Source organism: Cryptomeria japonica, chromosome 9 (genome assembly GCF_030272615.1).
Source record: "Cryptomeria japonica chromosome 9, Sugi_1.0, whole genome shotgun sequence".
In the NCBI taxonomy this organism is placed as follows: Eukaryota; Viridiplantae; Streptophyta; class Pinopsida; order Cupressales; family Cupressaceae; genus Cryptomeria; species Cryptomeria japonica.
The window spans coordinates 738,653,263-738,677,566 of NC_081413.1; the positions used below are offsets into that span (position 1 = coordinate 738,653,263).

Below are 24,304 nucleotides of genomic sequence, written 5' to 3' on the forward strand. Positions count from 1 at the left end.
TGAGATAGGTGAGGCAACACAAAGTACTTTAAAGTTGTTTTGCAGTGAAGTCAGTAGCATGAAGTGTGGAAGAATGTCCATAGATGAGCATGGATATCGACCCTGACACACATGCTTCTTTTCATGATATACAATAGAGATTCAACATAAAACACTCCACAATGTTTCTCACACAGAGCTTACATATACACACAGACCTAAACTAGTAAACAGTCCATGTTGGAAACAAACAAATCTAGCATGTGTACATATAATGAATGGCACTTCAACAATTGAGCGACAGAATGGGATATAGAAGATAAAGGTCAGAAAGATAAGACATTGCAAGAAAACATTCCATAGCCCATCACATTAATAATAATTGAAGTTTTATCTTTTGTAGATTTGAGAAAGATACAAAAGATAAAACATCCCAAGAGGATTCAAGCCCATATTTACAATTCTCAATCCTTTATTTTAGGATTTGTGAAAGACAATATACCCAACCCTAGTACAGAAAGCTGAATAATGTAAAGGTGGCCATGATGTGTTTGTATGCACACTGAGCAGTGGATCTGCTTTTTTTTTAATGTTAAATCAGAGAATACAGGGCGGATGTATACTTTGCATTGCATGGAATGCATTACAGGATAGACATCAAAGCAAAGCTCATATTGTGCCTAAAGGAGCATTGTGAATCTTTAAATCTTCAAACAGATAGTCTGCCTTTTCCAGATGTCTTTACTAGTCTAACTCTCTATTCCTGTTGTTCATTTGTGATCAAAATCGGTTGTTTGATATGGTCTTGTGATATTGGACAAACCTAGGAATTCATTATCTGCCTACAGTTTGTGTGTTATGCAAACACTCAAATTGCTCTTGATTTTGCAAAATGGGTCATTGTAAAGGTGTGATCCCTTCTCTATTGGATATGCACTTAAGATTGAGATCCTTGTGGCATCGATGCTCATTCCCTTTTAGGCATCTTATAGATTTTTCAATATTCTCATAAATTGCATTGAAAAAAAATTGGGTTGTGTTTATAGAGTTACTTTGCCTTGTTGCCATGGGAACTGGTGGCCAGCTGCAAGTTGCCCTGTTTTTCTCAAACCATAACCTCCTCATTTGTCTCCTCTTTGATCTCCTCTTTCACCTCTTTTATCTTCTCCTCTGCTATCCTTTCCTTCAGCTTGCTTGCGCCTCCTGCATAAATTTCTTGTCCATTGGTGTGCGGAATGGGAGGTGGGTCAACTGGACAGGTTCCCTCCAAAACGGCTGCCACCTCCCTTATGCAAGGCCTTAAGCATGATCTATCCTGCATACACCAAAATGCTATCCTAAGGGCCCTTTCAACTTGATCCCAGTCCAAGTTACCTTCCATCCTGTCATCAACAATGCCATCCAGGCGACCGTTCTGATATTCTTGAAATGCCCATTCACGAATCCCCTTATTTTCTGGACAATCACAGTTAGGATCTCTCTTGCCACTGATTATCTGCAACAGCATCAACCCAAACCTGAAAACATCTTGTTCGGGGGAAGATTCCGAGCAAGAAGTGCTTTCAGTTTCACTAGAAGTTGCCTGAGATAGCCTGCTAAGGCCAAAATCTGTCAGCTTGGGTATAAATTTATCATCCAACATGACATTCTCCAGCTTCAGATTGGAGTGTGAAATACAATCACGACATTCCGAATGCAAATAAGCAATGGCTCGTGCAATCCCTATAACTATGTGGAACCTTCTCTGCCAATTCAGTTCCCTAGCCTTGTTTGTGCAACCAAATAGCCACTGATCAAGAGACCCGTTGTTCACATACTCATAAACTATAATTCTATGTTGAGCCTCACAACAAAAGCCCTGCAAACAGACCAAGTTTCTATGCCTGGTAATCCCTAAACTGCACAAGATCATCCTAAATTCCTTCTCTGTAATTTGAACGCTTAGCTGTTTGATTATCACAGGATTACTGTTGGGCAGAATTCCCTTGAAAACAGTTGGACCTAGTTGGTGACTAAATTTCCCAGTCAATTCTCCTATTTCTACAAATGTCAACCTGACTAGAGATCTAGAACATGGATCCATTAGTTGGTGCTTAGTGGAAGGAATAGTCTGCGTTCTTCTTATTCCTTTCCTTGTAAATATGTACCAACCAACTCCTATTTGTATGGCTAGAAATGCACCAAAAGTTGCGATGATTGCTACCCCAATGCAGGAGCCAAAAAGACCAGGGGTTCTTGAGCTAGATGCATTAGGTGAAGGAGATTGAAATGTTGTTAACGAATTTGGACTCGGTCGATTAGGATGCAAATGAATAGCATGATCAGACACTGCTTCTGGCGTAAGACATACCTTAAGAAATGAAATTGCAGGAACAGATTCATAACTATATCCACTGATGTAATCAGTCCTTTTAATCCTGCAGATGCCAGACCCATCATTGATGGCTGTTGCAGCAACACATGAACTATCCTTCAAGCAGTTATCTCTGCAACTCTGCACGCTGGAATAATTGTAGACATCTTGAGGAGGATAAATTCCATATAAAACTGTTTTTTTCAAAACCAATATGCTAGTCCCTGTACTGCAGTCTCCCAGCTTCATCTTTTTCCTGCAAGCTCTGCTAACACCCCCCTCCAAAATCTGTTCTGAATTGCTCCCTTTCTCAAAAGGGCATTGACAGATGGGCCCTGTGGAATTAAAGCTACAGACACCGTACAATCCACATGTATTAAATACACCACACTGATTCTCCACAGCTTGCCACCCTACGGCCCACATCTTTGTTGCTTCAATCCAGGAATACATTCTAAGGTTCCCATCACTATCTAGTCTCAAATGCCTCAGAACCACAGATGGGTCTGTGAAATCTCCACTATATCTAGACCAAACCATGCTTCTCTCTTCATTAAACAGCCCCAAGATTCCATTTCCTAAAAAACTCGCTCCAGTGGGTACAGAAGATTTTGAAGCAAGAAAGTCTGCAGATGAACCTGTTCTACTTTCCCAATATACCACATCTGCAGACCATTTAAGCACCAGATTGCCAAACTCGTCCAACTCTAGAGCATAGTGACTTGCAATGGATGTTTTAGAAGAAGCTCTGAGAGTTTGACCCATTGCAAGCGTCTGTCCTGGAAGCAGAGTATCTGTGGGTGAGTGGAAGCTTCCCCACACTATCCTGTCTTCATTGTCAGTCAGAACAAAGTTGCCATTGTCATGGAAACAAGCACCCACAACACCTATATTGCTGGTATTGCTAGTCCAAGCGGGTGTCCCAACCAAGTGATCAAACAGAATGAAATTTCCATCAGCACCGAGCTCAAAAGTGGAATTGGAGCTCACTCTGACATCATCCCCTGCCGTCCAGACCACTGCCTGTGCCTGCTTGGGAATAGAATTGTACCATATTCCCACACTGTAAATCCCATTATGTTCTATTGAGAAAAACCCCATTGCAAAGGTGCCATTTTGGGACAACCAGTAGACCTCCTCTGAAGCAGACAGCTTGGAACCCAATGGAATACTGGCCCAGATGGGCTTCTTCTCTGAGCTGCATGTTGACATTCGCATTACAAAACCCACTATAACCAGTAAAGTGACATATTGACACCTTGAAGCCCAAGCAAGTGCTGAAGTCACCATTTTTGCTTTCTTTTTTCTCTTGAAAAGCAATGCTTCTTCTGAAATCACAATTTTGGAGATAAACTCAGAAATTTATCTTCTGGGCATTAGTACCCGGATAATGCCCAAATGGCAGAGACTATGAATGCAGAAAAAATTAAACTGGGACAGCTGCCTATGCGGTTCAAAAACAAGGGTAGAATTTTTTATTTTCAAAATATTATATTCATCAACCACAAGAAATAGGAATTAGGTCAAGTGTTATAATCAACGAGAATCCACATTGTGTATATATAAAAAAGGAGAGAGAGGGGTTAGTGCAGATAACCATAACATTGAAAGTACACAATCTTAAATATTACAAGATGAGCAACATGTGATGATATGGTAAAAGAGCTATAATTTAAGTGTATACAGAGTGCAGCTTATAAAGGACTGGCTGCTCTGGTTTATGGGCCTTTTTGTTCTATGCGGGGAACACGTGGGCTTTGTAATTTGTTCAGTTAGTTAAGTTTAACATGTGGATTATGTTTCGCTCATGTGACTGGTCTCTTTCACCTTTACCCTACTGAGAATAGTCTCCTCTCTCAGGCAGAGGAAACATACTTGCGATGATAATGATGCTAAAATTTATTTGATATAGGGAAAATAAAACATATTTTAAGTTTTACCGGGAAGTTATTCAGTTCAATATTATTCCAATTCAAGCACATTTAATTATAGAGTTTTCGACAAGGTTAAGTCTGTTTAGCTTGCTATCTTATTTGCAAAATCTTCAAGTTGTATCTTATGAACCATTCATTATAGAGCCCCCTTTAGCTCATCAATTGATAAGTAGTAGATTTAAGGAGTAATATAATAAGAGTTGGTGTCTATGTGAGAGAGAGACAAGAGCATTAGCATTATATTCACTTTACCGTTGTCAACGATAAAAATATGAGTGGTTATTGTCATTGACAATATAATCAAGAATATGATAATGAATTTGCATATTGAATGTTTGATAGAATATGAATATAGATTAGATTAATTTTCCGACTAGGTCACGTACTCATAGTTTAAGCTAGGAACAATTTGTTACCTTGTGATCTAGTGCACTTGTCATGGATTGGTTCTCTAATGGTAGGACATGTCTTATTATCTTTAATACATGTTTGTGAACAAGGGGTTCTACTAAAAAGCATAGTAAATTTTGGTATGTGTAGAGGAAAGATTCACCGACTTCCTTTATTACAAGCCAAGTCCCTTTGTTGATGACACAAAATCGAAGACACACGAAGCAAGTAATGCACTACTATGATGTAATTACTAAAGTAAGTGTTGATCTTATAGTGTAGATATAGATCCTTTATTTTATGAGATATCTAAATGCTTTTTAACATGAACTAATGACCATATTGTTGGTGTGAATAAGGTCTTGTACCTAGTGTTTTTGTTAGTTTCTAGTAGGGAACTTATTCACATGACTTAAGTTTACTTAGGTCCTAGGTGTCCTTCTAGAAGATTAACTAGTTGTCACATAATCTTATCTTATATTTTGACAGCTACTTTTAGTTACCTAGGTCATTTAATATTTGTCACTTTAGTTGTCTCATTGAATAGGATTAAGGCACATGTCACAATCGTGTCTATTCCTACCTCTCACCTTGCCTTTATAAGCAATACCTCTCATGCACATTTTCATGTCTATTCTTGCATTCATAATCAAGCAAGCTAGTCTTGCCATTTTCTCTCTTGTGGAATTTATTTTGGTCTTCCAAGGTTCTTGGGATGTTGAGGAATTGACAATCAACTCTTACATGGTATTAGAGCTCTAGATCTAAGGACTCCTTTCCAAATCTAAGGGTGTTTTGGCATTGAGCTTTTGTTGTGTGCATTTTGGGGTGAAACTAACCTCACATTTGAGTCCGAAAGGCCCAAAAACCTCTATTTTCATATAAAACGTATTTGAACATTGGAAAATTTTCAACCATATTTGGAGGGTTTGATTGAAGTTTGCAATTTTCTCACCATACAATTTGTACATTGTACGGATCCGTACACATGTACGTTCGTATCACTAGTGTCATCAATGTACCCTTGACATATTTTGCATGTATGAGCATTAGTGTATGTTTACATACATCTATGTTAGGTCAGCATTAGGTTCACAATTTATTTAAATAAAAATTATTTTTTATTCATAAATTTGTTTTTAGCCCTTGGTCAGTACCTTCACTGTCAGTTGTTCTACTATAATTGGGCAAGGCTTAAATGCCTCATGGTGCATCCTCCGCAACTCAAATGTGCCTCTTTTCTAGACAACACTCCTTTAAACCTTTTTGCCAGCTTGCGGTCACATTGTGTGATCGAGTGCCAATGCCAAGGGGCTAAATGACCTATCTTTTACCCCCTTAGCCCTAAAAGAGGGGTTTTTTAAAATTTGGCATAACTTTCACATATGGAGGCAATCTTTTTCAAACAAAATATTTTGGAAAGATGGATTTGTAGATTTTTTTGTGGTCTAGGTGGTTTGTAGGAATTTTGTTGTTTTGTGCCATTTTTTCTAGGTTAAAGCCAAATCTTACTTTTTCACCTGCATTACGAATATATTCAGGATATCTACATCTCTCTACATTCACTTTTTGGTAGATTTTTCTACAATTTGAAAATTTTAGTTTGAAGTTGTTTTGGTACTTTTAGATATATTATTGAAAATTTACCCAAAAAAATGTCGATTTCTTTTGATCAAAGGAGGTATTTGCTTGTATTGTGAGGGGTAATTTTTTGTTCCTCTATTATACTCTTTGATTTCATCACGGGTTTACCAAAATTTGTTCTTCTAACTCCATGTAATTATTATGAGTGGAAATCACAAATGAAGGTTTTTTTGGTTGAAATTGAAGTTGCAAAGAATCACATTTGGCACAAATCTAGAACCCCAAGATGCTACAAAAAAGAGGAAATCGTGTGATAAAAGAGATGAAGCTATTGGTACTCTCATTATGTCTATTTCTCCTTATCTTAGATATCATGTTGTATCCTGCAAACATCCTAATGAAATTTGGACTACCTTAGAGAGTCTCTTTGGTAAGCTAGATAGGATGAGGAAATTTAAGTTGGAGAATGAACTAATTGTTAGAGTAAAGTAATTAATTAACTTTGCTCTCCTCTTAAGATTTCTCTTTATGCATACATTAGTCATTTAATAATTAATATTTAATTATTAAATGCTCACACCTTAGGGTTAGGTTTTCCTTTTGGTGTTGATCTCCTTTATAAGGATTGATCTCTTGTATTATTCATATTCTTGATTCATTTTTCTCTGATAATACATCTTTTCTCTTTGTCAGAGCCAAAACCCTTGTATTCGTTCTCTCTCTTTCTCTGTGACAGGTTTCTTGCATGCAGGTTTCTTTTGGGTTCTGTGGATTTGTATTTTTCAAATCCTACATGGTATCAGAGCTGGATCTGCTGCAACTTGTTCAGAATTTTGAAAGATTTTGAGATCCAGGTTTTGGTTGCATCAGATCTGTGTTTGTCTTCTGTTTTTTTATTTTGGAATAGGGGGTATTTTTTTTTCGGAGCACTTTGAGCCCAAACGGACCTCACCGTTGAGCTCGTAGCGCCCCAAAACCCCTATTTCCATATAAAATTCGTCCGATTTGGACACAGTTGCACCAGGAGGCAAATTTTTTTTGGCCCCAAGGCCGTACGGCCCTAGGGCACGAAAACCGAGGCGGATTTTCAAAAAAAATCAAAAAAAAAATTTAACAATGCAGTTTTTTTGTTTAAAAAGCGCGCAGCCTTTTTTGGAGGGACGCGCAGCCCGGCGGCCACCGCCGCAGGCGGTCACCACCGGCCGCGGCCCGGTCTCCACCGCCGCGCCGCCGGCACAGCCCCCGCCCGAGCGCCGCCCGGCCCCAGCCCGCTCGCCTCCTGCGACAACCCCGCGCGCCGCCGCCGCCCCTGCGCCGCCCCCTGCGCCACCAGCCCCAGCGCTAGCCCCTGGTCGCCCAGAGGACCAGGGACTTATTTTTTTAAGCCCTTGAGGGCTTAAAGGGCCTATTTGGGCTTTTTTGGAGCAGTTTTACTAAATCGGGTATAACTCGGGCATTTTAGCTCGGATTTTCGAATGAAAATAGGCGTTGGAAAGCTGGTTTTTTTTTCTGATTTTTCCGTTTTGCAGTGTTTTTTGCCAGTCGAAGTCAGAACAAGTTTTTTGCACTCTAGGAGCCATATCTTTTGCATACGGACTCCGTTTTTTGAAAGCGAATAGGCGTCGGAAAGGTGGTTCTGTGCTCTTTCCAGATCTACAGTCTATTTCATCAGAAAAATCTTCAGGTGCTCCAAATTTTGTCTCAACCCGTTATTGCTTTCTATCATTTTCTGGCTTTCAGTTTGTACTGGGGATTAGTTTTTTGCATTGTGGGGGGGTGTTTTCTCTTGCTTTCTGTTATTTATATCAGAAAACCAGAATTTAAAAACACCAATACAAAAAAAATCAAACCCCCTTCTGCATCTTCTGTCTAGTTCTGAAAGACCACTTAATAATAATTAAAAATTCAGAGCAGTTGAGGCACAGTTCACAGGATGGCAGATAGACCTATTGAATCTCTCACACCGCATAATTACCACACTTGGAAGGGTCGCATGATGACTCTTCTCCAGTCAAAAGGGTTATGGTCCTGTTTGGATGAGGTTCAGCCTCAGTTGACACGTCCTTTTGAGATTATGCAGCACAGGAACAATATGGATCAGGCTATGGGATTGATGGCTTTACACATTTCTGACAGTCTTCAGTTTCATCTTGAGGGTTGTCTCACTCCTCGAGCCATTTGGACCAAGTTTGAGGGACTTTTTGGTACTGTCAACGAGTTCAGAGCTTTGCAGCTTGAGGCAGAGTTAACTTCCTTGGTACCTGATTCATTTCCTTCTATTGAGGACTTTCTGATGAAGTTCAAACAACAAAGATCTATCTTGCAGGGTTGTGGTAAGACTAAGACTGATACAGAGTGCATTTTCCTGATTCTCTCCAAGCTTCGGGGTCCATTTCAGATCTTCTCTTCGACCTTCTATTCCACCATGGATGCCTTGGGTGCTCGACATGTCATGCCTTCTTTTGAGGTCTTTTGTGATCGTCTGACTCGTGAGCAAGCTAAGCTTAAGCAGTTGGATTCACTTTCAGGTTCACAGAACCAAGCATTGGTAGCCCAGTCCTCCAAAGGAAAACAGAAGCAGAAACCGAAGCCTAAGAAAGATTCAGAGGCTAGTGAGAATCCCTCCAAGCCACCACCTAAGTCTGATTCAAAACCACAATTCAATTCTAAACAGGGCAAATCTTCAAAGTCTGGTGAGTCTTCCTCCAAGACTAAGAAGAAATCAGGTGATCCTTGCAGTTTTTGTGGCAAGGAAGGACATCCCGTTTCCAGGTGTTGGAAACGTTTAGAGGCTTTGGAGGAAGCCATGCAGCAGCATAATATCAGTGCACCACAGCCTCCTTCACAGCCCACAGGGAAAGGTCATGCTCTTTCTGCACGAGCATTGTCCTCAGCATCCACTTGGATTCTAGATTCTGGTGCCTCTCACCATATGACACACACACAGGATTTGGTCACCGCTCTTGCTCCTACAGGCACTAGACATATTGCAGTTGGTGACTCAGCACAACTTTCCGTTCAGGGTTCAGGTACTGTTTCATTGGATGGTGGTTGTCTTCAGGATGTGCTTTTGGTTCCTGACATTTCGACAAACCTTCTATCCGTTTATCAGATTTGCCACTCTGGCTCTGGTAAGACAGTTGAGTTCTCTCCACATGATGTGGTTATTCGAGATCTTCATGATCCTGACTTGGTTGTGGCTACTGGGAGTGTGGATTCTGCATCTCACTTATATAGTTTTGATGGCTTTGAGAGTTCAGACACTGTTGGTTCCTCTCTTATAGCACATGCAGATTCAGTGAGCAGGCTTTGGCATGAGCGTTTTGGTCATGTCAATTACAGATATCTACAACAGATGAGTACACAGGCACTTGTGATTGGGCTTCCACAGATTTCTTGTACAGATGGTGTATGTCGTGGTTGTGTCCTTGGCAAACATCATCGAGATCCTTTTCCTAAGGGTCGAGCCTCTCGTGCTAGGGCAGCCCTAGAGTTGGTACACAGTGATCTTATGTCCTTTCCGACTCCTTCTTTTTCAGGGGCCCGTTATGTACTCACTTTTATTGATGACTTCTCCAGACGTACATGGGTGTACTTTCTTAAGTACAAATCTGATGTCTTTGACTCTTTCAGGAAGTTTAAGACATTTGTGGAGAAGCAATCTGGACTTTCTATCAGGAGGATACGCACAGATAATGGGGGGGAGTATGTAAATCAGGCTTTCAGAGATTTTTGCACTGAGCATGGTTTACAGCATCAGTTTACAGTTCCTTATACCCCTCAACAGAATGGTGTTGCTGAGAGAAAGAACAGAACCTTACGGGAGATGGCAAATTGTATGATACAGTCTCGAGCTATGAGTTCTTCATTTTGGGCTGAGGCAGTCAATTGTGCCAATTATATTCAGAACCGGATGCCCCATAAGGCATTACGACATATGACTCCTGAGGAGGCTTGGACCCATGTCAAGCCTGATGTTTCTACATTCCGAGTTTTTGGTAGTGAGGCTTGGGCATTTATTCCTGATGCTCAGCGGATAGCCATGGAGAGGAAGAGCCGACCACTCATATTTGTTAGCTACTGTGAGGATGTTAAGGCATACAGGTTGTTTGATCCTGATTCTAGAGAGGTCTTGTTTCGACGGGATGTCCAGTTTGATGAGTACTATCCTAAGATGGATTCTCCATCACCAGCTTCTCCCTCATTGCCTACTCCTTCCTCTTCATCTCTTGAGGATTACTTATCTCTTGAGGATGATGTAGATCATGATCCACCATCTCCACCACCACCAGTTGCTCCGTCTTTGCCGAAGTGGGCCCGTGATACTGTTGATGCAGCTGGTTCTTTGGCAGGTGATCCTTCAGATACTCGTCGCACTTGTGCTCAGACATCTGGTTCTAGTCTTTTGAGTCATACCCTTTCAGATGATCCTCAAAAGTTTTCAGAGGCGACAGGACACCCAGAGTGGGATAGGGCCATGGATGAGGAGTATTCTTCTTTGATGAAGAATCATACTTGGGATCTTTGTTCTCTTCCTAAGGGAAGAAAGTTGGTTCGGTGCAAGTGGGTGTATCGTACCAAGTATGCTGCAAATGGTTCTATTGATAAGTATAAGGCCCGTCTTGTTGCGAAGGGGTTTTCTCAGGTAGAGGGTATTGACTACTCTGAGACCTTTGCTCCTGTCGCCAAGATGAATTCTATACGCTTGGTACTTTCACTTGCAGCTTCACAGGGATGGACAGTGTTTCAGATGGATGTGAAGAGTGCCTTCTTGCATGGAGACCTACATGAGGAGATCTATATGGAGCAGCCTCAGGGTTTTGTGCAGGACACTTCTTTGGTTTGCAGACTTCGACGTTCATTGTATGGTCTCAAACAAGCCCCCAGGGCTTGGTATGAGAAGATGGACTCCTTCTTGCTTTCCTCGCACTTCACACGCTGTCATTCCGATCACACAGTCTATATTCAGCGTCAGGAGGGTGATCTTTTGATTCTAGTGCTATATGTAGATGATCTCATCATTACAGGTAGCTCATCCTCCATGATTCAGAGTGTTCAGAGAGCTTTGATGGAGCAGTTTGAGATGACCGATCTTGGTCTCTTGCACTTCATCACATGGTCTTGCAAGAAGCAATCTTCTATTGCATTATCATCTACAGAGGCTGAGTACCGTGCAGCAGTGTTAGCCAGTCAGGAGGTTTTATGGCTTCGACAGTCGATGACAGAGTTTGGGTTTCCTCCAGATTGTCCCACTATTCTTTGGTGTGACAACCAGAGTGCCATTCACATTTCACGCAACCCAGTGGAGCATCAGCGGACAAAGCACATTGAAATCCACATGCACTTCATCAGACAGTTGATTCAGGATGGTTCTCTCATCTTGGAGTATATTCCTACAGAGGAGCAGGTTGCAGACATCTTCACTAAACCTATGGCATCTCCGCGCTATCTTCAGTTGCGCTCAATGCTTGGGGTGAAGGAATTTGTCCTTGGGGGGTCTCAGTGAGGCCTTCCTTCCTTCATTCATGTTTTCTTTTCAGCATGATTCTTTATCTCTTTTTGGAGAGGAGTTTTTTCCCACTGGGTTTTCTCCTTTACTCCACTTTATAGAGATTTTCTTGTATTTGGGTACCTCATCAGGCCTTGTTGCCGGGACCCTCTTTTGCATTGTAGTTCCTTTGCTTTCTTCTGCATTGTAGCTCATCTTAAGGGGGGGTGTTAGAGTAAAGTAATTAATTAACTTTGCTCTCCTCTTAAGATTTCTCTTTATGCATACATTAGTCATTTAATAATTAATATTTAATTATTAAATGCTCACACCTTAGGGTTAGGTTTTCCTTTTGGTGTTGATCTCCTTTATAAGGATTGATCTCTTGTATTATTCATATTCTTGATTCATTTTTCTCTGATAATACATCTTTTCTTTTTGTTAGAGCCAAAACCCTTGTATTCGTTCTCTCTCTTTCTCTGTGACAGGTTTCTTGCATGCAGGTTTCTTTTGGGTTCTGTGGATTTGTATTTTTCAAATCCTACACTAATGAGTCTTAATCCATTAGATTTTGATAATATCAAAGACTTCTTCGCAAATATCAATTACAATAAAACTATAGTTGATTGATTGTGGGTTCACTAAATAGGATGACTAATTGATTATCTCTATTATTGCTAAGCTAGGTCTTGATTATTCAGTTTTTATTTCTACACTTCATGTCACTATGGATGCCCTAGGAAATGCACACAAAATGCCTTCTCTTGATGGTTTTATAGATCAACTCATAAGGGAACAATTCAAGTTGGCACACATGGGCACATTGAAGTCTTCAAAGTCTCAAGCTCTTCTTGCAAAAGATCCAAATCCAAGGGATTGAAGTGGCAAAGGTAAGAAGATGAATAATGATCCTAATTCTAATGAGCAAGCTAAGGATTCTCCTTCGCAACACACCCTTGAGTCCAATCACTCTTCCAAATAGGAATCATCTAAAAATAAGTGCAGTGTCACAAATTATAACTAGTCCAATTTACACCTCATGTGTGTGCTCCTACTTTAGCGTGTTTTTATCTTCATCCCCACTCTAGATCCAATGATTGTATTCTCCAACTTTGATGTATTGAACAACATTTGGTGGGCCCCATCTTGGAGTTCCCTCTCCCATCTCTCTTTGTATTGGTCCTATTTGTAGGAGAACCAGGGCGTGGAGTGCCCTAGTCTAGACCAAGGCACCCCAAAATGCCTTGGTCTCCCTCAAACAGGCCCCAATTTGAAATGGGGTAGGTTCTTTATCTCCACAATGGCTTCCAGTCCCTGTGACTACACATGACCATTGGATGTTGTCCTAATCGATAATTTACTTAGGGAACCCTATATAAAGACATCCTATCAGTTCATTTTCACCTAGAAGAAATTGAAGTCTCTATACCCTATTATTCAAGTATCCGTGAAGCATTCATCATTATGCATCTTCAGAGATTCAAGGCTGCATATTCATCATTCAAGCATTGTGGAGAAAAGTTACATCAATCTTCACGCAAGCATATGTGTGTGATTAGGGTTTTCCATGTTCACGTGTTTGTCATGCCATTACATTCAACATTTGTGATTATATTAAAAGAGCATTGCATCATTATCAACAATTGTAGATCTTGGGTATATCTCCTTAACATTTATTTCAATATTTGCATTATTCCATTCAAGGTTAATTCCTGAATCTGGGTTTGAATTAGGAAAACCCCTATCCACAACATCTTTCCCTCTCTTTTTGTGTGTAGAAAATAGGTGCAAGAGTTGTACTCAGGAATTTTGGTTGTGTCGACAGTGACAAATAGGTTTAACTTTCGATAGCAAAAAATTTGAAGGACCAGAGCGGATTTGTGCTACTTGGTTCCGAAAAATCAGGTTGAACTTTTGGGAATAGGTTTTGAATCTATTCTTTTGCCCAAATCCCAGTCTGTGGCTTTGTGAGACATCTATAGCTTTTTGTATTTGTCAATTTACCTCAATTGTCCCTCATTTTCCCCTAATTTCACAAGTACATTCCAAATTCAACTAAGAAAGAGGATAATCATTCCCCAGTCAAGGTGAATCCAATTATAATCTCAACTCTTTCCTTATTTGGATTGAGGCTAGATCTATTGGGTTCCATCCTCTTTCAATGTTTTGGTCAATTTAGATTATTAGAGGTTTTAATAAGTAAAAGCCTAATTCCAAATTACACCATTACAGGAAGTTAAAATGTTCTTATTGTAAAAGGATAGGATATGATAAGCATAAGTGTTATGATAAGAATATTGATGAACTCACACACCCTTTTTAGAAGAAAAACATCCTTCTACCCCCATCAATGTCTTCTTCTTCTTATTTAGCATCACAATAAAAAATAGCTTCAACAACACATTCTAGGACAACAAGAGTTTCACATTGACTTGATAAAATGAAAGGCAACTTAGCTCTCTTGACCTCTTCATTTCCTAGAAATGGGAGACGCATTCTTGATTTAGGAGTATCTCATCATTTGGCATCTTCTAAGGAAATGTTGTCTTGTTTTGAACCTTGTAATTCACCTAATATATTGATAGGTAACAACACATACATGAAGGTTTGTGGGAAATGTTTTGTTGAGATGGGAGAAGGAACTTTTAATGACGTAATTTGTGTTCCTTCCTTGTCATCTAATCACCTTTTTGCTTATCAAATTGTTGACATTGGACAAGGTAAATCAATTGAGTTTATTCCTGACTATGTTTACATTAGGGACATATATACTAGAGAGATCATTGCTACAGGGATGGTTGATCATTCATCATGTTTGTATTCCTTTTTATCATTTTTCTCCTAATAATGATAATGTTCCTTTTATTGATGTACACACCCTTTTATCAAGGGTGAATCATGTTTGTGAAGAGAAGTTTGGTCATTTGAATCTCGGTATTCTATATACTTAGTATCGAGCTTCCTAATCCTCCACCTACTTCTTTTGCTTTGAATGCTTCTCTTCAATAGGTTGATCATAGTGTTTCATATCTTGATTTCTGGGATGAATATTTGATAGGCATTTCAAACTTGTTTGTGAAGTCTCAGACTGCAGAATTGGAAGACACACTTGAGGGATTTTACTCCTCTTTGATGACAATTTTATGTTGTGGCTTATTCAAGCTTAGAGACTCCTTAGTTTTCATACTCACATTTGGATAATTTATTCATCCTTTTAGTTGGACATGGAGTGGCTTCATCATCATCATCATGTGGACTTGTTTATTCCTAAGCAAAGATGTGTTGCTTATAGATCATCTTTTTTTCTCAAGCATACTTCCCTGGCATTGGAGCTTCTTCATTATGAGGAGGTGGGAAGGATATAATGCCTCTCTTTTTCCCTCTTATGAGGTAATTATTGATTTTATATTCATGATGGATGTAGTCCTTGGGGGTATCATCGAGTCCTGCAAACATCATCCTTTCTTGTTTGTGTCTTTTCTTTCTTTTGGAGAGGATTTGTTCTAATGGGTTTTCTCCTTTGTTATTTTGTGAGAGATTTTTATTGTACATGGGCACCTAGCATGGATTAGTAGCCAAGACTTGTCATAATAATCTTGCATCTTTGCAGAATAATCTACTCCTTAAATTATACTTATGGGGGATGATGGTGTGTAAGGTATTATACCTAGTGTTTTCGCTAATTACTAGTAGAGGACTTATTCACATGACTTAAGTTTACTTAGGTCCTAGGTGTCCTTCTAGAAGATTGATTAGTTGTCACATGATCTTATCTTATCTTATATTTTGAAAAAGAAATAAAAATTAAAAAACAATCAAAATCAATCAAAAAACTTCCAATAAAATGTCTCGCAAGAATCAAACACCCTAGCAGATATCCAGCAAATGCTTTGCACAAAGTTAACAAAGGATACAACTATCCAATCAACAATCTGCAATCAAATTGATCAAGATGTCTTATCAGTCGTATCAACTATCCATATCAAGTGATCATTATCTTGTCTTAAACAAAAGAGGATACGCTTGAAATCAGATAGGTTAATCTTAAACGGGGTCCGCATTTTCTGATATCAGACATTATCAACCATCACATCAAACAATCAAAGCAAAGGCACATATCAGTATGGTTGTTGAATTTTGTCCTAGTTCGTCTTTATCTTTTATCATTTGGCGATAGGTCATGTTTCTATGCTACTCAAGGATGTCCAAAGTGACTAGAGGAGCCGAGATGGGCATGATCCTTTTCTTTGTTTTTTGTTTGTGGTGTGGGCCAATGAAGTTCTGGGGCAATGATCCCATGGGTGTCTGTGATTGGTACGTTCATTTGGCAACTATCCCATGAAGGATAACTATGCTTGTGACTACCCCACATACCTCGACTTCTCACGTTATACCCAGAATGGAGGGTTCAATCCTTGTCTGCAATGTGTTTATTTCTGCAATGAGATATCTTTACACCTTGGTTCCTTATACCCTAGTATGCAAAGCTTCATTGTTACATAATAAGGCTCAGTGATGAATATATATTGTGCTATGAATAAAGGCACACGTGTTCGTATATCATCATCAATCTTTTCATTTCATCTTATCATGCTGATTTTATCTCAAAATCATTCTCTCATCAAATATCTCTTTTCCAATCAATTCTATCATTCATCTAACACATTCTCTCATCAAACATCTCTTCTCAAATCAATTTCATCAATTCTCTCTAATCTTCCTTTCTTCTAATCTTACTAATATTTCTTCTTAGTTAATTAAGTTAAGTGGTACTAACAATTCTTCTAATACTCACTATCATGGTATCGTTAAATTGGTATCGGTTCCATAAATTTTCAATCAATTTTATGAGGGGCATATGTACATCCTAAGCATCACAGGGACATAGGGGGGCATAATTTTTTTATTTTCTTTGAAACAACATCATCTTGACATTGTCTCAAAGAGGGGCAAATGTCGACACCTAAAAATGTCTCATTGATCATGTACTAATTATTCGTCTAATTGATTAAATAATGCTTTAATTATTTAATTAAATTAATTAATCTTATTCTTCTAAATTCACATTTCTTCATCATATTACTAATTATTCCAACTTCTATTTCTTTCTAATCAATTAATCATTGACCCCTTTTCTAATATTAATTAATTATGATTTAATTCCTTTAATTAAATAATCTTTATTATTTAATTAAATTAAATTTCTAAATAATTAAATAATTTATTCTTCATATCCAAATTCCAAATCCCCAAATTCTAATTTCATCTAATTTCAATTATTCCTCTAATTCAAATTCAAATTTGAATTTCCCCAAATTGCAATTTTAGTTAATTTCATTTACATGTGCATTTCAATTTCATGATTTCGAAAAGATAAATTCAAAGACATGCAAAAATCAAATTGAATGTCTAAATTAAGTTTACATGAATTCAAAGATCAAATTGAATTTAAAATAAATTCAATAATCCAAATTCAATTCTCATGCAAAGATTAAATTGGAAATCTAAATCAAATTCAATATCATGCAAATCAAAATTGAATTTCAATTAAAAATTCCTATAGCACATGCTAAATTTATAATTAATTGATCAATTCATTTAATTGATTAATTAAATCATTTTCTTGATTATCCTCCAATCATTATTTTTCTATCTTCCAATTAGCTTTAAAAAAAAAAAAAGCATTCAATCAATTAACTCAATCATTCCTTTTTCTATCTTCAAATCAAATTTTTCTCAATCAGTCATCTCCCCAGTTAACTCAATTTTCTATTCAATCTATTCAATTAACAATTCAATTAATTGAGTTCCACTTTCCAATTAGTAGTTCAACTATCAATCAACTTTTTAGCTCACTCCAGTTCCACTTCTCAATCAACTCTCTCCAAAATTCTATAACCATTTTCAACAATCACGAACTTCAAATATGTTGGATATTCTTGAAAAGTTTGTTGGAGTAATGTGATGCCATTGATGTCAACATATTCCTTTGTGTATTCCAGTGTTGCAGTTGGATTATATGAGTTGGTTTGGCCAGTACGTTGCAGATGAGTTGTTGCGGATTAAAGGGTTTTGAGATAAGTATCTCTAGTTTATTCAGTTGTAGTTTTAGTGGTCCTCATGGTGATTTGATTGAGTTATGAGATCCGGTATTGTGGTTGGTTTCTCAGTTGTTTGTGTTGATTAGTGTTCTGGATTTTGCTCTGTATTGCTTCACATTGCAATATCTTGGTTTGTAGATTTGGCAGAGTGTTTGAGACATTCATATGTGTTCTCAATTCAGAGGGTTCGTAATTTGGAGGTTCGCAAGTGAATCTTTCAATTTAACAGCCAGTTTAGTGAGTGTTCTTGAGGTTCGGTATAATGATGATGAAGATTCTAGTAAGTGGTGATGTTGTGATAATTCATGATGTTTGCGGATGTTTCTAGATTGTGTCCTATCCATGTTGATGGTCCGCATTGATCGCTGTGCTTGTTATTGATGATTTTATTGGTATGTTTGTGTTATGCGATGTTCTTGCTCGACAGGATGATTGTAGCATGTTGCGGATGTTCGAGACATAATTCTTGGAGGTATTTCTTGTTTGAGGTGGTGATTTAGGTCCATACTATGTCTTAGGTGCCATTGTTTTGGTCTGCATGTTATATTGTAGCGTGTGTGGTTATATTCTTGTAATTTGTGATTAGTGTTGAGCCAACCTTGAAATATAGGTTGATGATTTGTATAAATATATGTAATAGTCAATTGAGAGATGTATCTGTGAGTGTATCCGAATGTATGTGATCGGATAAGTGTGCAAACAAATGTTTTGATCTTTCAAAAGTGTGAAAAAGTGTGGCAAAGCAGATCAGATTTTGTGCTTAACCGGAACTATAACCAAGCATGAGGAGATGCTATTCTATCAGTTCATGATCTTCCAGGTGTAATCCAAATGTTTTTGTATGATAGTGAGTCTTCCCAAGGGTTGTAGCCCTTCTTGTTATGTGTTTTGAGCAACAAGTTTTAGGCAGTGTGCCTGAATGCATGTGCATTTCCCATTTTAATATTTCATATACTCCTAATAGTGTATCATCTCGTTGTGGGTAGGTTCCCACAATGGTTTTTCCCTGAACCAGGTTTTCCACGTCAAAAACCTTGGTGTTCATTTGTACTTTCATTGTAAATTATCAATTTATCAGATCTGAAATTGGGTTTGAGTTAAGTAAAGTTAGTGAGCAAATTGATTCAACCCCCCTCTTAGTTTGTTGCCTTGTTGCCAACAATTGGTATCGGAGCTAGATCCAGCTTGACCACTTGAGGTGATTCGGGATGGAAACATGTTTATAAGAAGGATAGTCCGAGATTTGATGGAACAAATTAAACTCTTTGGGAAAAACGGATGGAGTGTCACTTGAGATGCATTGGTGAAGATTACTGGAAGATTACTAAGAATGTGTATAATGTTTGTCTGAATGGTCCTACAACTCCGAATGAGAGAAAGGAAGTTGAATTCAATATTAGAGCTAAGGAAGCATTGTTAAGTGCCCTGAATGATTCTGAAATGACTAATGTGATGGATTTGTAGGCTACTCATGAGATTTTGATGAAGCTAGAGGCTTTGTATGAAGGTGATAGCCATGTGAAGATTGATAAGTTGCAAAGATTGAAGGGAAAGTATGATTTGTTGAAGATGGGTGAAGATGAGAACATTACTTCTTTTATGCAGAAAGTGAATGAGCTTGGAAGAATTATCTAGATTGTAGCTAAAGTATTGAGAGCCTTGCCTCCTGCTTACAAGGACAAAGTTATTGCTATTGAGGAGATCTGGACAATGACAAATGTGACTAGAGACATGCTAATTGGAAAGCTTGCCACCTTTGAGTTGAGTGAATTTGGTGAAACTCTTCCTAAGTCAGAATTTGCATTCAAAGCTACTATTTCCGGGAAGCAGAAATATGATCCGGGAGAAAGTTCTACAAGGGTGTCCAGATATGAGAAGGATATGAGAGAACTTGAAGAAGAAGAGAGAGAGCTTGAGGAGCTTGAAGCCTTGATTGCCAGAAGATTTCCTAAAGGAGCTGATAAGTATAAAGGGAAATTGCCTCTTAAATGATTTTCGTGTAATAAAATAGGACATTTTGCCTCAAGGTGTTCGGAAAGAGTTCCTAAGTCCAAACCATACAATTCTAAATATCAGAAGAAATGTTATTATGTTGCTAATGAAGGTGTGACAGATGATGAATCTGATAAGGAATGGGTGTTTATTGCTATCAAGGAAGATGATCCAATGACTACTAATTCTATTAGCTGCATTAATGAGGAGAAAGTTTTGGCTTCTAAAGTTGAATAGAAAGATGAATGGGTTATTGGCAATGGTTGCTCTCATCATATGACAGGTGATAAGGGTAAGTTTGTGAGAATGAAAAAGTATGATGGTGGTGTAGTAAGATTTGGTGATGACAAAGTTGGTATAATCCGTGGTAGAGGTTCTATTTCTCTTGATGGTAAGCATAACATTGATGATGTTTTATATGTAGAAGGTCTAAATCACAATCTTTTGAGTGTTGGACATATGGTTGATAAGGGATATGATTTACAATTCAAGAATGGAAAATGTAAGATCTTGAGTGGTTTTGGAATTGAGATTGCTTTAGGGACAAAGACTAAAGGTAACATCTTTCACTTGAATACTGGTGGTAGAAGTTGGTTGATTTCTCAGATTGATGAAAGTTGGTTATGGCATAAAAGGATGTGTCATGTGAATTTTTATTGCATGGTTAAGATAAGTTCTACTCAAGCAGTGAGAGATCTTCCTAAGTTGGTAAAATCTACTAATCCGATATGCAAGGAATGTCAATTAGGGAAACAAACAAGAGTTACTTTTAAAACCAAAAGTATAGTTCTAATAGAATATTGGATCTTGTGCATATTGATTTGTGTGGTCCTTCTAGAGTGAGAAGCTTGCAGGGAGACAGGTATTTCATGTTGTTGATTGATGACTATTCAAGGATGATGTGGGTTACTTTCCTGAGGGAGAAGTCTGAAGCATTGGAGAAGTTCAATATTTTCAAAGCTATGGTTGAGGCTGCGACATGATTAAAGTTGAAGTGTCTAATATTTGACAAAGGTGGTGAATTCACTTCCAGTGAGTTCAATACTTTTTGTGAAGAGCACGGGGTGAAGAGACAATTATTTGCACCTAGAACCCCTCAGCAGAATGGTGTTGTGGAGAGGAAGAATATAACAATTCAAGAAGCTACTAGAATGATGTTGATTGAAGGAAATATTTTCCATATCTATTTGAGAGAAGATGTGAGTACAATTGTAAACACCTTTAACCAAGTGCATATCAAAGGTGATACCGATAAGACTCCTTATGAGTTGTGGTTTGGTCATGTTCCTATAGTTAGATATTTCAGAATTTTTGGAAGTAAATTCTATATTAGAAGAGATGAAGATCTAGGGAAGTTTGAGGCTAGATGTGATGAAGGAATTTGTATTAGTTATTCTACTAAGAGAAAGGCCTATCGATGCTATAATAAAAGATTGAGAAAGATAGTTGAGAGTGCTAATGTGAGGGTTGATGAAGGAAATATGAGACAGATAAGATCTTGCAGATATGATTTAGATGATCAGGATGTCAGTTCAGATAAAGGAAAGCATTTGCAGACCCATAATCAAGTTCAGATTGTTCTGGAAAAGCTTGAGAATGAAGGAGAAGGTACAAGTGCCAGTGTAGAAGAAAGAGCTCAAGAGTCTGGAAATAAAAAAAGTCCTAAGACTCCCAGGTATATAAGGTTGAATCATTTAGAAAATCAGATCATAGGTGATAAGAATAAAGGTGTGATAAATAGAAGAAGAATTGTTGAAGAATATTGCTTGATTTCAAAGATTGAACCTAAGGATGTTAATGAAGCATGCAAAGATGAAAATTGGGTGAAAGCAATCGAAGAAGAATTGAACCCGATTGCAAAGAATAATACATGGATTCTTGTTCCCAGACCTAAGGATAAAAATGTAATTGAAACTAAATGGGTCTTCCAAAATAAATTGGATGAAAAAGGTAGATGTTAGGAATAAAGCAAGACTTGTTTGTAAGGGTTATTCTTTGATGGAAGGAATTGATTTTGAGGAGACTTTTGCTCTGGTAGCAAGAATAGAAGCTGTTAGATTATTTCTTGCTTATGTTGCTTACAAAGATTTCAAAGTTTATCAGATGGATGTCAAGCCAACCTTTCTTAATGGAGAGTTGGAAGTGTAGACGTCCAAAATTAATTAAATTAAATATTTAATTAATTTTATCCTTTCTACATAATTAATTAATTTAATTATGTTAGTCCTTATTCTTCTCAGCATTAATTAAATTAAATTTAATTAATCTTGTTACTATAGTCCAGATAATTGATTTATTAAAAATAAATCAATTATTCCATATTCTTGTATGGTTATCTAACTATTTATTTCTTCTTAAATCCCCTTAGTTAATTAATCTAAATTTATTTAACTAAGTCAAGTGATTCCTACAAATCACTCTCTCTAAACTCTCATTAGCCAATTATTTCTTCTAGAATCCCTCATAATCATGCTTAACATTATTCTTCAATTTTAAATTCCACCACTCATTATCTCTCCTCTTGTCAAATCCTCCTACAAATCCCACTTGCCCTCTAATCCCCCCATTATCTCACCTAATCACCTTTTTAATCATTTGCTAGTGGCTAATCCCCATGATTAGCCACCAAGTCAACTCATAGCCATTTATGGATAAATCGATTTGTCCCCTCCTCACCTTCCACCTTAAATGCACCTAATTGGGTCATTTCAAGGATTTCAAAAATCTCACATTCTCCCATGCCTTTCACCTTCCGAAGGAATTTTAAATTCCTTTTCTTATCTCATCCCCCTATGCATCCAATATTTTAGGAATTTTTAATTCCCTCTTCATCCCCCAAGGAATTTTTAATTCCTTTTTGTTCACCCTATGTACTTGGGGATCTCTTCCCCATGTACATTGTGGAGTGTGGAGACAAGAAATGCCTTTATGGAAAATCTCTTGGTCTCCACACTTGTCACCTCATGTCCTCTCAATCCATGTGCTCCCCTTTCCTTCAATCTCTACCCTTGATTCATCTTCAATCTCAACCGTCCATTCATCCTCTTTCAAATCTATAAATTGGGGTCTCCTCCCCTTCATTCCCCATCTCCAAGTCAAGTAATCTTATGCTGCCATTTTAGCCTTAGTAATCCATCAAGAGCATCCACATTATAGCCATAATCCACCTTTGAGCATTCATCCTTCATTCATATCCATCCCTTGTTGTGCAATTTGGAGAGGAATCCACATCCCATATTGGAGCAAATCCAATCATGCAGAGCATTTGGGCGAATTCCACTTCATCAAAGGCTCAATTCGAGGAACAAGAGAAGGTTTGTGAAGGTATAATGGTGTTTTATCTTGTTTTGAATGGTATTTGAATATTTTTATGGATTAAACTAACCATTAACCCTCACCTAGATATTCCCTTGGTTCATTTTGACACGCCTAGTGGGATCCACGTTTCATTTTCTAACCTTTTTGTGAGTTTTAGTATTTTGAGCTTGTGGGTTGTTGCTACAACGCGTCTGTCTGTACTTAGCGTGTTCGCTCCGCTGCTTCAGCTCGTCCGATGCGGTTCAACGCCTCCATTTTTAAATTTAAAATTTTTAACCGCCATTTGGTAGGTTCTGCAGATCAGCACGACTGCCCTTGCATTAGCGCGTGTGCCATAGTGTCTTTTGACACTCGTTTCTTTAGAGCTAGATTTAAATTTTTGCTTTCTACTAATTAAAAAATCGCAAAAATAGAAACAAAAAAACTCTTAAAAGGAATCCCAAACAATTGTAGGAATGGTTTTCTTATTCTGTTTTTATCAATTTAAGCAATTAGTAAAAAAATTCGGGCTTACAAGCAAATCAATGCCTGCACAGGCAAATCAACGCCTGCGCTTTGGTTCAATGCTTGTACTGAACCCGAAAGCCCACCATTTTTAAAATTTTAAAATTCGGCTAACTACTAGTGTCAGGTTTCTATCCTTTGGCGCCTGTGCATGTGCATTAGCGCTTGCGTCATAATTTAGTGCATTCATTCAGGTATAAGTCAGTAAAATTTTTTGAAAAATTTAAGATATCAGTTTTTCCCACTATTTTCTGTTTTAGAGCTGCGGACTTACTTCAGCGCCTATGCAGGTATTGCAGTGCGTCCACTTGTGGATTAGCGCCTGCACTGTATCCTTAGGAGTTTTGGTTACTGTAGACACCTAAAAATGTCTCATTGATCATGTACTAATTATTCCTCTAATTGATTAAATAATTCTTTAATTATTTAATTAAGTTAATTAATCTCATTCTTTTAATTTCATATTTCCTCATAATCTTACTAATTATTCTATTTTCTTATTCTATCATCATTTAATCATTTTAATCATTTCCTAAATATTAATTAAATATTTATTATTTAATTAATTCTAATTAATTCCCCAATTTAAATAATCTTTATTATTTAAATAAATTACTAATTATTCAATTTCTATCTCTAATCATCATTCAATCATTAACCC

The 24,304-nt window shown here is 37.7% G+C and overlaps 1 protein-coding gene across 1 annotated transcript; it reads right to left on the reverse strand.

The window, feature by feature from the left end:
- Positions 1–321: 321 nt before the first annotated feature.
- Positions 322–4,011, reverse strand: LOC131038698 (G-type lectin S-receptor-like serine/threonine-protein kinase SD3-1). Its single transcript, XM_057971220.2, has one exon. The coding sequence runs from the start codon at positions 3,620–3,622 to the stop codon at positions 1,085–1,087; it is 2,538 nt and encodes an 845-aa protein (XP_057827203.2). The 5' UTR covers positions 3,623–4,011; the 3' UTR covers positions 322–1,084.
- Positions 4,012–24,304: the final 20,293 nt, after the last annotated feature.